Consider the following 14,555-nt stretch of genomic DNA (forward strand, 5'->3'; position numbering starts at 1 on the left):
AGACGGGGAGACTGACGGAGTGTGTGTGTGGGGTGGACAGAGATTTGCAAGCACCCGGAGGCATCAGGGCTCCAACAGGGGCCCCTGAGCTGGGCATCTGGGCCGTCTCCCCTCCTGCACCTGGCCCTGGTTTTCACATGCTGCAGACCCGGCCCAAACGCCCCTCCCCAATTCATACCAGGGGAGCACTGGCCACCCTGACTTTATTTTATTTTATTTTTATTTTATCTTACTATTTAATTTATTTTATTTTATTTTATTTTAATTTTATTATTTTATTTTATTTTATATTATTTTTGGCCACACTGAGCGGCTTGCGGGATCTTACTTCCCGGACCAGGAATCGAACCTGGGCCCACAGCAGTGAAAGTGCCAAGTCTTAACCACTGGACCGCCAGGGAATTCCCTCACCCTGACTTTTTATTTTTTTTGAGATCGCTCAATGTGAGCAAAAATGTGAACAGGTCTTCATATTTATTGCTCATCAACATCAATGGGAAATCTTAAAACACGGAAGAGAACAGGCCACTCCTCCTTCTATCTCATTCAGTTAGTGTTTTTCTTAGGACCCATTCCTTTTTGTTTTTCAGAGTAACTCTGATTTTTTTTTTTTTTTTTTTTGGCTGCATTGGGTCTTCGTTGCTGTGCACAGGCTTTCTCTAGTTGCAGCGAGCAGGGGCTACTCTTTGTTGCTGTGCGCGGGTTTCTCATTGCGGTGGCTTCTCTTGTTGCGGAGCACGGGATCTAGATGCGTCGGCTTCAGTAGTTGTGGTACGTGGGCTCAGTAGTTGTGGCTCGCGGGCTCTAGAGTGCAGGCTCAGTAGTTGTGGCGCACAGGCTTAGTTGCTCCGCGGCATGTGGGATCTTCCCGGACCAGGGCTCGAACCCGTGTCCCCTGCCTTGGTAGGCGGATTCTTAACCACTGTGCCACCAGGGAAGTCCCAACCCTGACTTGTAGAATCTAGAATATTCCCTGCAGTGGCTCCTTGGTGATCCAGGGTACTGTCCCTCTCTTACTTAAAATTCTTTGAGCCTCCATCCATGAGTTTCCCCGACGTCTAGGAGTCACCACAGACTCGAGGGTACCTTTTAAGGTCAAAGAGAATAGCAGGGATAGAGGCCCTGGGGCTGCGAGCAGGGATGAAAGGGGTGGGGTGGGGGTGGCCACGGGCGCCTGCAGAGGGCACAGCCTTTGGTGGCAACATCCCCGAAGAGGCTTTGCTCATCTCTACTTCCTGTGCTTTCATCACCCGGACAGGCCGGCAGGGCAGGGCCTGAGAGGGCAGAGGTCCTGTGGGGGCCTCTCTGCCTCAGTAAGATGTGTCCTACCCACCAGCTCAGGACCCCTCCAAAGCCCCTCCCCTCAGGGCTCGGCACCCCAGAGCCTAGGCTGGGGAAGCTGATTCCCAAGCAGCAGGCAGGCAGAGCCAGTGAGGTCCCTGTCAGTCTCATGCGAGGCCAGCAGATCCTCCGTTCAGCCGCAGATCAGGCATCCAGACAGCCTTGGCCCTCGTGGTAAGCTATCTGGGAGACACTGCCCAGGTCCTGGGACCCACCATTGCCTCCCAAGGACGGCCAGGCTCCCAGTGAGGAAACTGCATCCCTCCAAGTACAAAGCTGGGATCAGCCATGGCAGGGACACTTCTGGGGTCCCAGGCCCAGGGCACTGGGCTCCAAGGCTGTGGCCAGAGACAGCAGATGGCCTCAAGGACCTCTCAAAGACAAGGCCAAGTCCCTGCATTCCCTGTGCCCCAAAGCACTTGGTGTCCAGAGCAGCTGGGTGGATAGCCCACCTTCAGGCCCCAGCCCCCAGCGCCCCTCACCCGGCACAGATGCATGCCCCGCACTGCCCCCCACCAGCATGGCGCTGGGACCGCAACACCTGCTCTCTGCTTTGCCAAGTGTCCACGCGTGGGGCTCTAGTGCCCAGCTTGGGGTCTCATCCCCTGGGCCCACAGCAGGGACCAAGTCCTTTAGGGGTTGGCTAAGGTCTGAGGCATGGAACAGGGGAGGGGCCGACTCAAGGAAGTAGCTCTTCCTTCAGCCTCTGGCCTGGTGTGCGGCCCCTGGGAGGGCCAGGATCTGGGCTCCAAGAGCTCAGGGCACACACCACACTCCGTTCTTCCTGGTCAGAAATGTTCACTCTCAGCTGCCCCACCCTTCCCTGTCCCTTCTGAGAACCAGGCCACAGCACATAGGCTGCCGGGGTGAGCAATTGTCTGTGTTCCTCGGATGTGGGAAGGGGGTCTCACCACACATACCCACCCTGGGCTGGGGCTGAGCAGGGGCTCCTGAAAGTCAGAGATGACAGCTTGTCCTGATCGGGGACCACCGACCATATACAGAGCCAACCAGAATGAAGGGAAGGGGCACAGAGAGAGTGGAGGGAGCCCTTGTGCCTGCCAGACGTGCAGAGCTCTGGGCAATGTCCCCTTCCCACCTTCTGCCCCTGGTCTTCTGCCAGGGGCATTCTGCCCCGGTCTTGCACAATCCTGACCAGCGGGAAAAGGGGCAGAAACCTTGCCAGGTGTTTCAGCAGGAGTGCTGGCAATTGCCTCACCCTTCCTGGATTTGGCAAAATATGAATCACTCCGCCCTGGGATGGGCCATGAGTCACGTGGACCATAAATAGGGTTGCCTAGGCAGCCTCCGCACTCACCTCCTCCTTCAGCTGCTGTAGGGAGCACCAGCCTCTTCAGCCCTGAAACCATGCCCCTAGGTCTCCTGTGGCTGGGCCTCAGCCTGCTGGGGGCCCTGCACACCCAAGCCCAGGATTCCACCCCCAACCTGATCCCGGCCCCACCTCTGTTCAGGGTCCCGCTGCAGCCCAACTTCCAGGCTGACCAGGTAAGGGCCCTGGAGGGAGAGCTGCAGGGGGTGCCCAGGGAAGAGTGCGAGCAGAGGGGAAGGGAGGTGAAGGGTCCTAGCAAACATGTAAAGGCAGGACGCCCAGGCTTCAGCATAGCCTGCCCTGGGTCCCCCGATGGAAGCCACGCTCCATTGTCCCACACCGACCCCGACCTTGCTGGCAAGAGGATCACCTGGGCAGACCTTCCCAGGTCCAGTCTCTCTCCCATGATTGCTGTAGTCCATGCGTGGTGGGAACATCTTCAGTCCCTCTGCATGAGGAGGAAACTGAGGCACAGGGAGGCCAGCTGGCCACCCTGCCCAGGGTCGCCCCCTCCCTGCCATCCTCAGGGCTCCCTCCTGGCCTGGCTGCCTCCAGCTCCCACTGGCTTCATCAGTGAAGGAACTGAATGCCCAGTCCCAGGCTCTGCTGCTTAGTTACAGGGGCTCCTGGTTCAGGGCCTGCAGGGACAGAGCAGTGGGGGCGGGGGGGCCCTAGGGTCGTTTGTGGGCTCTGCCTATTACAGCCCCCTGTAGTTCCAGGGGAAGTGGTACATCGTAGGCTTGGCAGGGAATGCACTTAAGAAGGAAGAACAAGGCCAGTTTAAGATGTATGCCACCACCTACGAGCTGAAAGAAGATCGCAGCTACAATGTCACCTCCACCCTGCTCAGGTGAGAGCTGCCACCTCCTTGGGGAAAGTGGGGGGGGACCTGAGGGGTTGCTTGAGGGTCTAGCAGCAGACTGATGTCACAGTCAAGGGCTGACCGAAGGTGACAGACAGCCACTATCCCTCTGCTCAGCACTGGATTCAGATACTTGTTCATTTCTTCCTTCATTACATCAGCATTTATTGGTCACTTCAGAGCAGACACACAGAGAGTGCTGGGGATGGACACAGTCATCAGAAAACAAGACAGAGAGAGCAGGGGTGTCCTGGATGGGGAGGAGGGTCCCTGAATCCAGCCTGGAACCCCCCCCCACCCAGGGTTTCATCAAGGGCTTACAGGGAGGTAGCCTCTGGAACTGGGCCCTGAACGAGCCACCCTGCCTCAGAAGGCGTCATGAGGCATCCACGGCAGGGGCTGGTGACTCTTGAGTCAGAGAGAAACACTCCTTCAGGAAGCAGCCATCGTACAGCTGCCCTGAGCAGCAGCTGATGAGTGGCTTGGCAGGGGGGCAGCCCTCACACTGCCAGGGGCCTCAGGCACCAGCACAGAAGCGATCTGGTGAGGAGTGGGTCTGAACAGGGTCCCTCTGGGGGTGGTGGAGAGAGAAATGGTAGAGTGCCAAGGATCGCCCAGCCCCTGTGAGTTTCTGGCTCTGGCACCCAGGGGGATTGAGGCTGGAGCATCTGTGGAGCAAGAAGCAGAAGAAGGATGGGTTTGGGGAGATCAGCTCTGGAATACCAGGAGACAGGGTGGGACTCAGGTCAGGGTTGGCCCAGGAGCTAGAGGAGTCCTTGGCAGGGAGCAGACTGGAAGCTTGGAGGGTGAATCCCCCAGGAGAGGCTACAGACAGGGAAGCAGCAGAGGGTAGATAGGAGCAGGGGCTAAATGCCTGGGGTTGGGGTTGGGGGTAGGGGGACAGTGTGTAGGGAAGGCCACCGAGGGGAGACAGCCCTGAAGAGGAAAGGACAGTGGGTGCTGGAGGGAGGGTCTGAGCAGGGTCAGATGTCCCAGGGCAGACCAGGCAGGGACAGACAGGGGTAGGCTCAGAGGGGAAGACCCAGGCCCATCTCAGCTGGGTGGGGTAGGGACCGCCTGCTGTGGTGGGGTTGGACTGTCTTGGGCTGGGCCAGGCCAGGGGCACCAGAATCCCACCCCCTCCAGCTACAGCCCTGGCCCCCACCTCATCCAGCCCAAGGAGTCCAAGCCTGTGTCCCCTCCGGTCTCACTCATCCGTCTCTCCCTCCCACAGGGATGAGCGCTGTGACCACTGGATCAGAACTTTTGTCCCAAGTTCCCAGCCCGGCCAGTTCACCCTGGGCAATATTAAGGGTGAGTCCTGAATGAGGTGGGCCCTGGGGTTGGGCTTCTGGGGAGGGGCAGGGTCCTCCAGGAAGGGGTGCAGACCTCCCTGCCCCTCCACACAGATGCTGTTCTGTGGGAGAAGCCCCTGCAGATGGGCCGGGGAGAAAGGAACGGCTCCCTCCTCCCAGCCTGGGCAGGCTGACCCCTCGCCGTCCTCCCCACAGGCTTCCCCGGGGTGCAGAGCTATACCGTGCGAGTGGCGACTACCGACTACAACCAGTTTGCCATAGTGTACTTCAAGAAGGTTTACAAGAACCAGGAGTACTTCAAGACCACCCTTTACGGTGGGTCTTCCCCACCACCTCGGGGACCCGGCGCCTGGTCACACTGTCGGGGGAGAGGGGAGAGGCCCCCCCCAGCCCCCCCCCCAGATCCTCTCCAGTGTCAGTTCCCAGTCCCTGTGGGCGGCCAGGGAGGGAGGTCCTTCTGCAGACCCTCCATGAGGAAGGGATCAGAGGCCTTGTTCACGCGTTCAACGATATTTATGGAGTACTTGCCGGCCACTCACTGGCCATCTGGCCACAGGGAGGACCAAGGAGCTGACCCCTCAACTAAAGGAGAACTTCATCCACTTCGCCAAATCCCTGGGCCTCACCGATGAGTACATCCTCTTCCCTGTCCCAATCGGTAATGGCCAGCTGGGGAGAGGAAAGGGGGATGTGGGGACTATCCAGGCCTGATGCTGCCCCCCCAGGGAAAGGGGGGGAGGAGGGGCTCGGTCCTCTACTCCAGTCACTGGAGCCCCTGGGAACCACTTTGGGTTCAGGAAGACCCTGCCCCACCCAAGGGTCCGTGGGGCACCCAGGGATCTGGGCCCCAAGTGTTCCTCCCTGACAGATGAGAATTTCAGGCCCGGGTCCAAATTTCCCCAGTTTCCCTGCCCCAGGCCACTTCCCCTACACCCCAGGCCCTACCATCCTGGACCACTTCCTCCTCACACCCCTTGTCCGGGGCCACTTTCCCCCTCGCCTTGAGGCCTGCTCGCCACTGACCTGCAAAGTGCCCTTGTCTTCAGGTGGCCTGGACTGGGCAGGGGGCTCCAGCTAGGCCACTCAGGGAGCCACTGGCTCCCCAAAGCTGAAGGGCTGCCAGGGTCAGCAGGTAAACAGGCAGGAGGCCTGGGTGCCCGAGCAGATGTGTGGCTGGGCCTCACCTGCCTCCTCTGGAGAACGGGAGTCCCCCAGGTCTGCTCGTCCTCAGGCCCTTCTCCCAATCCCCTGCCCCAGCCCCCCAGCCCTGAAGGGAACCCCCAGATATGCCTTTGCTGGGCCAGGCTGGGGCCTGGGGTGCCCAGGGGCAGTGCAGGGGTCCCAGTGGGCAGGGGTCATACACACACACACCTGCCCATTCTGACAGACTCTCTCCCCCACAGACCAGTGCATCGATGACCAGTGAGGGTGCAGTGAGTATGGCTGGGGAGGGGGCTGATGGGAGTCAGGGTGCAGGCCTGCCTTTGCCCCCCCCGCCCAGGACTGCTGTTGTCTCTACTTCCCCGTCTCCCTCTCAGGTGCCTCCTGTCTCTCTGCTCCCATCGCCCTCCTGTCAGCCTTTGCCCGGCTTGGTGCCCAGCTGTCCCCACCAGCCCAGACACCAGTGACAGGAGAGAGTCCAGAGACCCTTCTCATGGCACTGCCCACCAGCTGCTCTCCGGAGCCTCACCTTGCCTGCTAAATAAACACATGCCCCAGTCCCCAATCTGTGCTCCTTGACCCCTGGGCCGCCTGGGAGGAGGACAGGCAAAGGGTGGGCTCACATTAGCATCACTCCTGGACCCCCCTGTGGTCCTCAGCAAGTGATGGCGGCCACAGAACCCACGGCCAGCTTTGGCTGGACACTTCCTAGCTCTCCACCCACCCCCACCCCATCCCCGGCCCGTCCCTGCCTTCGAGGGATGCCTGGTCCAACAGGAACACTGATGGGGCCACACCTCATTCCCACACTCCATCACCTGCAGTAGGCGCCACAGCAGAGGCCCAGCCAGGGCCGGGGAGCTGGGTGGGGCTGCGAGGGCTGAGGTGCTGTCACCCCCAACTCACCAGGACTCCTGTGGATGCTGGAAGACAGCAGCCAGGGCAGGAGGGGTGCACAGTGGGTGGGGCAGAGGCATGCCCAGCTTGAGGGTCACCAGGGGTGGTCCCCTGCCCCTATGTCAACCGCCCCGCCCAGCCCCCTGTCGGCCCAGGGCTCACTCTCTTGCTCCCACTGGTGGGTGGCAGCGTCCACGCTGACCCCATTCAGCATCTCGTCCTCACCCACGCCTCGCCTCTACGATGGCCTCCAGACCACCAGGGCCAGAGCCGGGGGTGACAGGGAGGGGAATACGCTACCAGGAGTTCAGATTCCAGGAGACTCGAGGGCTCCAGACCTGTACCCACCGCTTGGCTGGGCCCAACAAGCCCTTGTTCACCCACGGGCCGCAGCTGGAGCCCCTCCCTGTCTGCACCACACACAGGAACCCCCTCCCTGGCCTCTTCTTCCATTGCAAGGTCAGAGGTCAGAGAGGGTGGGGTTCTGAAGAAACCCAGGCTTCTCCACCCACAAACTTGCACACCTACCCGTTCACCCTTGGCTGGGGGAAGGGGAGATACTGGAGCTGTGATAATCCTGGATAATCTCTCTATCTCAAAGTCTCAATGTAATCATGTCTGCAAAGGCCCCTATCCCAAATAAGGTACCATTCACTGGTTCCAAGGACTAGGACCCAGATCTCTTTGGGGACTGTTATTCAGCCTTCCACACTGGGCTTGCAGAGGGAGTGATGGCAGGGCTCGTGAGATGAGGAGTGAGAGGTGAACAGGGACGCCAGAGGCAGGGTAGCACCACAGCACACCCCCTGCCCCCATCAGGGCTGGCTGGGGTAGTGGCTGTTTTGTCCTGTGGGCTGCTATATGGACCTTGACCACAGGAGTGGGGTGGGCAGAGTCCAGGTTCGCTTTGGCTCCTGGGAGTCGAGAAGGGGCCAGGCAGGCAGGGGCCTCACCACCCGTGCCACCCAGCTCTCCATCCTCCCACCCTCACTCAGCCACTTGGGGGATGAGGCTTTGGCCGGGCTCTCCCCTCCTCTCCTCCCGCCTGCCTCCCTCTGCCCACACCGCTAGCCCCAGGCCCCAGGCACACGCTCAGGCCCAGGAGAAAGGCCACTCCTTGAATGCTATGGTGGGGTCCTGCTGGGGGCTGTGCAGCGTCCTGCAGACCCTGCCCAGTTCTCCGTGGAGTCTGGCTTTCAACAGGACAAGCTAAGTGACTCCCCTGCCTGGTCCCCACAATGGGACGGGCACCGGGGGGTCGGGGAGGGGGTACTCTCTGAGGCTGCATTGTCTCCTTGGGAAAGAGAGGAGCTGAGCGGGGTCAACACTTGGCAGAGGTGTGAGCAGGGCTGAGAAAGAAGGAGGGCTGGGCACCCGCCTTTGGCTGATCAGTGAGAGGCCCTCCCTGAGACACAGGCATTTCACTAACTAAGACAGAAGAGCCCTGTGTCCTCTGATGGAAGCAGAAACACCTGTGTCTGTGTAGCACACAAGTGCGCAGAGACATGGCAGAAACACAGGTCACATATGTGGACATGCTGACACAATCCGAACACGTTTATCCCTACAAGCATAGGACACCCAAAGAAAAGCACAGGCACATGTTTTCTCCCAGTTATGAAATCACACCTGAGATCACAGGACCCCACAGACAAGGGGAGAAACACAAAGACTCCCAGGCACACAGGGACGGGCAACAGACCCTCAGAGAGACATACAGGTTCTCAGAAACATGCCGAGGCACGTACAGATACACACCACACAGACATAGCAGTTGGATGCAAGCGCTCATGCGTGCAACCTGCATGGGGATGCCTGATGCACGTGTCCACCCATCAGAGCACCCGGCTACCCCCAGGCGCACTCCCATCACCCTCCCGAAGCCAAAGACTCATCCCTCTCCAGGAATGGCCCAGGTGCTGTCTGCCACTTGTTCCATCCATGGGCCTAGTACCTTTTTTTTTGGCAGAAAATTTCAACTTTATTTGGCCAATGTGTCCAGTTCCAGGTAGTGGGAAGAATTAATAGAAATATTGTGGTAGCCCCAGGTGGTGGGAAGTAAGTGGATGCCTGCCTGGAGGAGGGCAGCTAGGGGGATGGGAGGAAGGGTACCCACCCATTATAGTCAAGGAGGGTCAGCTGACCTGGGTGAGGGGTTTTCACCGCAATTCTTCCTGCACTGGTTCAGCGTGGGCCTCACCTCCACTCAACCTGCTTCAAGGAGAAGGCGGGGCTGCCGTTATCCAGATGTCAGTGGTGGCTCACGTTCCTCAGTGAAACGGTAAGGCAGCTCCTGGGACAGAGAGGATCCCTTCCCATTGTCATCATCGGGGAACATAGCTCCGTCTGACCGCCACCCAGGGATGGCCTGCTCTCAGGAACTACCAGTGTGAGACCAGCACCAGGCGGCAGCAGCCATGTGGCCTCCTAGCAGCTAGAGCTACAGGAGTCCCAGTAAGTGAGCCCCTCTCCCGTGGATATGGGCCTCACTCAGCTGTATCCCTGGCCAAGATCACACCTCTGGTTCCAGCTCAGGAGCGACACTTTCCGGCTAGGTAACTTTGGGCAGGGCCCCCTTTCCCAGCTGGTAAAAAGGGTGGGGTATGATGGCAGCTGGGCCGACTATCCCGAAGCCTTCCTTGACTGACAGCCACAAGCTGCACTCTGCTGACGGTGACTCTCAAGTAGGCTGTGAACGGATATCCTCCCTACACATTGGGGGGCTTAGAAACAACTCGTCTCAGATTTCGCCCATGCAGAGGCGCCGGCTAGCTTACCCGCAGGTCCCCAGCAGCAGGATGGGGCAGAGTGGGGGGGGTCCCAGGCTGCCCTGCCCTTGTGCCGGGTTGCTCGACCTGAGGGCCGAGCCCCCGCCGCCTAAGATTCTCATGGGGTATCCCTTGGTGGTCCAACCCGGCCGCCGGGAGAGGGGCGGGCCCGGGGACCGGCGGAAGTGGGCGGAGCTCGACTGTGAGGCAGGGTGTGGGCGGGGCTCGAGTGTGGGGGCGGAGTCTTGCGGAGGGGGCGGGGGAGGGGTTCTGGAGGCGGGGCGGGGCGGAGCTCTGGCCGCCGGGCTCCGCCTTGGGGGCGGGGTCCCAGCCTACGGGGCGCGTTCCTCCGCGGGGTTCCGCCCTTCCGGCCCCGAGTTCCATCCACCGCCTCCCCCTTCCGCCCCGTGCAGGTTGTCGGCGCGATCGTCGCCGCGTTCCGTCGTCGCTCTGCCCTTGCGGCGCCCGAGCCCGCAATGTCGGGCCCCAACGGGGACCTGGGCATTTCGGTGGAGGCGGGCGCGGAAGGCGAGGACGACGGCTTCGGGGAAGCAGGTGACCCAGGGGGGCTGCTGAAACGACTTTGCTTTCTCCGGGGTGCCCTCCTGGGAAGGGGAGTCGGGGCCGGGATAGGGACCGGGAAGGAACCGCAGAGCCCTCCCATTCCCCCGCCCCAGGGTGGTTCCGGAGCAGCAAGCGCCCTCCGGGGGTTTGGGACGAGCACCTGCGAGCGGGCCCCTGGAAACCGCAGCCTTCGAGAACTGTGGGCGACAGGCCCCGTTTTACAGATGGGGAAACTGAGGCCGCTTCAGGGTCACTCGCCCTTTGGGATTGGGATTTGCTCTAGACACTTCTTTCAGCCCCTGTGGAGCTGGAGACTCCTAAGGGGCCGGGGCCGGGAGTGGACCGTCTTGGCTTGGCAGGAGGGGCTATCTGGGTGGGCGTGCCGCCCTGCTGAGTCAGCAACCCCAGGCACCTTTGCTGGTGTGGCCTGGAGCCCTGGCGAATGTGACTTGCTTACAAAGCAGCCTGTTGCCTACACAGCACTGCAGGGGGTGGGGGTAGGGGGGGAAGGAGAGAGAACCATCAGCTCCCTTCTCCCCTTCTGGAGCCTCAGTTTCCCCATCTGTAAAATAAGAATAATGGTTAGTGTCTCCCGCATTGAGATGTATCAGGATTAAATGAGAAAGTGAATGGAAAATAGTAGGCTCCAAGCATGCAAGTGTTCTGTAAGTGGTTATTATTCCCTTTAGTGTAATAAAGATTAGTTTATTAACTTAGAGGGCAGGACTTAGTAAATGTGGGGTAAGTATGGAGTCTGATTTTGGTTTTGTTTTGGGTAACAGCTTTATTGAGCTATAATTCACACACTGTACAATTTACCCATTTAAACTGTACGATTCAGTGGGTTTTAGGATATTCACAGAGTTGTGCAACCATCACTACAATAGTTTTAGAACACTTCATCACTCAAGGTCTGCATTTAATAAAGAGGTAGAGTAAGTGGGGTAAGTGGTGGACTGCCCGGTTTGCCTGGGGCACTGCTGGTGAACAGCGGCCAGGTGTGGTAATCACGCTGGCAGCTGTGCTGGGGGCATCTGGAAGGGACTCCCAAGAGTCACACTGAGTGGAAGTTGGCAGATTCACAGGACTTAGGGCATTGGGGAGGAGGGTGTCCCCGATGGAAGGCAAAGACTTGGAACCGGGAGGTACCCGTGACACTTGACGCAGACAAAGCCTAGCCCCAGTAGCAGAGAGAGCCGCCTCCCCCATCCTTCTCCCCACTTGTGTCTCTTGACCGGAATGTGAAATGTTGATAATCGCGACCATCTACTAAGTGCTTGCTGGGGCCAGACCCTGAGTTCTTCATATATGTATTTGAATCTTCACAATAACCCAGTTCTTGTTCCCTTTTTCCAGAAAGGCATAGTAACTTGCTGGGATGGGGCAGAGCTGGGACTGAAACCCAAGTGCCCCTGCTCCCCAAGTCTGAATCTTGGCTCTGCCACCAACCAGCTGGAGGACCCTAGGCAGGTCTCTTCCTTCTTGGGCCTCGGTTTCCCCATTTGTACCACAAGGGAGTTGGACTCCAGGATCCAGCAGAGGCTTTCCAGGACTCTGTTCTCTGTGAGTTAGGACAACTCTGGGCAATGGGTACCCTTCCCCCAGAATGCAGACACATTTGCACCCTTATCCCAGACACTCTCCTCTAGCCCTGGTTGTTTCCATACACCGCCAGCCGCTTCCCCTTTGTCCCAAGCTGACAGCTGAGTGTATCTGAGTCATGGGCTGGCTCAGAACTGGGTCCCGCAGTGGGCACAGGCCCAGACCTTGAGTCCTAGGGGACATTGTGTGGCTGAGAGAGGCAGGTCAGGAGTGTCTGTGGAGGAGGGAGTGATGGTTTCTGGTGGAGACCAGGGAAGGATTCTTGGAAGAGGAGGCATTTGGAGCTGGTCCTTGAGCGGCTGAGGCATTCTGGGTGGCAGGGACAGTTGAGGAAAGGCAGAAAGCCTGGAAAGTCAGGCTTCATTCATTCATCCATTCATTCATTCAACAGATGCTTATTGTGTGACACTGAGGGCACTGGGGAAACAGCAGTGAACACAAGACCATTCCACCTCTCACACAGCACTCACTATAGTCTGGTGGGGGAGACAGACTAGCACACAGTCACAGCAGCCGAGCCGGAGGTGGGGGCCGTGGAGGTGTGAGAGGGCAAGGGGATCACGAATAGAGGCCCGATCAGGCTGGGGCATGGAAGGGCTCCCTGTGGCAACATCCACGCTCGCACTTGAAGGATGAGTGGGGCTCATCCAGGAGGAGAGGAGGGAAGGAAGACAGAAGGAGGACACAGCACATTCCAGGCGGAGGCCACAGCATGTTCAAGGGGCCTGAGGTGGGCAAAGGCAGGTGTGAGAGAGGAAAGGAAAAGGCAGGGGAGGTGGGGCTAGAGAAGGGAGCAGGGCCTTGGAGTCTGCTAGGAGCTAGGGCAGGGGGAGCCAGAAAGGGCTGGAGAGTAGGGCCTGCCTGGGGACAGAGGCCTTGATTGCCTGGCTCAGGAGCATGGGCTCTGGCCTCTAGGCAGCTGATGCAGGAAGTAGAGAGGAGACCTGGCACCTGGCAGGAATTCCCAGGCAGGACACTGTCTGGCTAACCTCCCTGTGACCAACCTAACCCTAGAAAAAGCTGGTACACTAAGGTATTTCTCCAAAGCCTTTCCTCTTTTGATATCCACCCATTTTCCAGTTGGTGACAGTGAGGCTCAGGAAGGAGTAGGGACTTGCCCAAAGCTCTTTAGAGGCAGGCTGGGGGACAGTGGCGGGGGGGGGGGGGGGGGGGGGGGGGTGTGCCTGTGATCCCTGAGGAGATATGGGACCTTGACTCTCTTTCCCCTTCCTCCCAGAATATGCTGCCATCAACTCCATGTTGGACCAGATCAACTCCTGTCTGGACCACCTGGAGGAGAAGAATGACCACCTCCACGCCCGCCTCCAGGAGCTGCTTGAATCCAACCGGCAGACGCGCCTTGAGTTCCAGCAGCAGCTCGGGGAGGCCCCCAGCGATGCCAGCCCCTAGGCTCTGGGAGCCCCCAGCCAGGCTCTGGCCTGAGCACTCACCACCTGGCTTAGATACCTTCTCAAGGGCTGGCCTACAGATCTTCCGGTGGGGGTGGGGTGGTGTCTGCTGGCCTAGGCCACTCTTCTGGTACTTCCCTTGGCGTACCTAGGCCCGCCCCACCTCCCGGCATCCCCTCCTCAGGGCTTCCTCCCCACTGCTGGCCAGTGTGGGCCAGCGACCTACCCACCTTGCCTGCCTGCCCAACTCCTGGACGCTCCCCACGCTGCCCAGGCCTTGAGCGTCCACATTAAACTGGTCTCCAACACCACTGCGCCTCCTCTCTCCTCTGTATCGCGGGATGAGGACCCCAGTGGCCACCAGAGGTAAACAGGGCAGTGGAGGCGTCCCAGGCATAGATCACACACCGGCTCATAGGCCTGGTGGTGGGGCTGGGCTTCTTGGCCTTCTTGTATTTCTGGACACAGAGGTGCAGGTGAGGTCAGGGCTTCCTCCCCACCGGGTGTGCTCCTGGCCAGCGGCTGCTTCCCCAGCGCAGCTGAGACAGCATCAGCCATGCTGTGTGACCCTGTATGATGTGCTCAGCTTCTCTGGGTTCTAGGGCCTTTCACTAAGACAACCAACACCAAGACATGCTGTGCAATATGTACAAAATAGATAACTAATAAGAACCTGCTGTATAAAAAAAATAAAATGCAAAAAAAAAAAGACATGCTTTGCAACCTTGGGTTTCACCCTCTTTCTCTTGGCCTCAGTCTCTCCAGCTGGCCAATAATAGGGCTGGTCTGGTTATCTTGTCTCTAAGGGTCTTTCCAAATGGGGAAGTGGAACTAAAGAGCCAGCTCAGCCTGGGCCCCACTCACTAATGATTTATTATAAGGTCTCCTGACAAGAAGGGTGGGGTCCCCGCTAATGAACATGAACTTGGAACCAGAGGGCCTGAGCAGCGAGGGCCCCCGCTCCTGCACTTCAACTTCCGTAGGGTCCAGCTGGGAGAGGCCAGGACAGGGGTCCAGAGTTCAGGCTCGGGGTCAAATCCTGGCCACTCACCAGATATATGACCTTCAGCAGGCACTTGACCTTGCTAGGCCTCAGTTTCTTCATCTGGGATAATGTGGGGATATTTTGGGGATAACAAGAAGACCTACCTCCTAGGGACATTGTGAAGATTAAATGAGATCTTACTTGAAGGTAGTACTTTCCTAGCCTGGGTACATTATTAAGAGAGAAACTTGGACTTCCCTGGTGGCACAGTGGTTAAGAATCTGCCTGCCAAGGCAGGGGACAGGGGTTCAAGCCCTGGT

At 58.9% G+C, this 14,555-nt stretch overlaps 2 protein-coding genes across 2 annotated transcripts; both read left to right on the forward strand.

Moving 5' to 3' along the window:
- Window positions 1-2,519: 2,519 nt before the first annotated feature.
- Window positions 2,520-6,570, forward strand: LCN2 (lipocalin 2). Its single transcript, XM_036854092.1, has 7 exons — window positions 2,520-2,847; window positions 3,385-3,521; window positions 4,768-4,847; window positions 5,045-5,164; window positions 5,406-5,507; window positions 6,253-6,282; window positions 6,388-6,570. The coding sequence occupies exons 1-6, from the start codon at window positions 2,710-2,712 to the stop codon at window positions 6,273-6,275; spliced, it is 600 nt and encodes a 199-aa protein (XP_036709987.1). The 5' UTR covers window positions 2,520-2,709; the 3' UTR covers window positions 6,276-6,282; window positions 6,388-6,570.
- Window positions 6,571-10,032: 3,462 nt separating this feature from the next.
- C6H9orf16 (chromosome 6 C9orf16 homolog) lies at window positions 10,033-13,957 on the forward strand. Its single transcript, XM_036856551.1, has 2 exons — window positions 10,033-10,230; window positions 13,079-13,957. Exons 1-2 carry the CDS (start codon window positions 10,152-10,154, stop codon window positions 13,249-13,251), a joined length of 252 nt encoding a protein of 83 aa, XP_036712446.1. The 5' UTR covers window positions 10,033-10,151; the 3' UTR covers window positions 13,252-13,957.
- Window positions 13,958-14,555: the final 598 nt, after the last annotated feature.

This window comes from Balaenoptera musculus, chromosome 6, assembly GCF_009873245.2.
Source record: "Balaenoptera musculus isolate JJ_BM4_2016_0621 chromosome 6, mBalMus1.pri.v3, whole genome shotgun sequence".
Classification (NCBI taxonomy): Eukaryota; Metazoa; Chordata; class Mammalia; order Artiodactyla; family Balaenopteridae; genus Balaenoptera; species Balaenoptera musculus.

Coding starts and splice junctions, on each gene's coding strand:
- C6H9orf16 (XM_036856551.1), top strand. CDS start 10,152: ATGTCGGGCCCCAACGGGGACCTGGGCATTTCGGTGGAGGCGGGCGCG. Junction 10,231..13,078: donor CGACGGCTTCGGGGAAGCAG/GTGACCCAGGGG, acceptor CCTTCCTCCCAG/AATATGCTGCCATCAACTCC.
- LCN2 (XM_036854092.1), top strand. CDS start 2,710: ATGCCCCTAGGTCTCCTGTGGCTGGGCCTCAGCCTGCTGGGGGCCCTG. Junction 2,848..3,384: donor CCAACTTCCAGGCTGACCAG/GTAAGGGCCCTG, acceptor AGCCCCCTGTAG/TTCCAGGGGAAGTGGTACAT. Junction 4,848..5,044: donor CACCCTGGGCAATATTAAGG/GTGAGTCCTGAA, acceptor TCCTCCCCACAG/GCTTCCCCGGGGTGCAGAGC.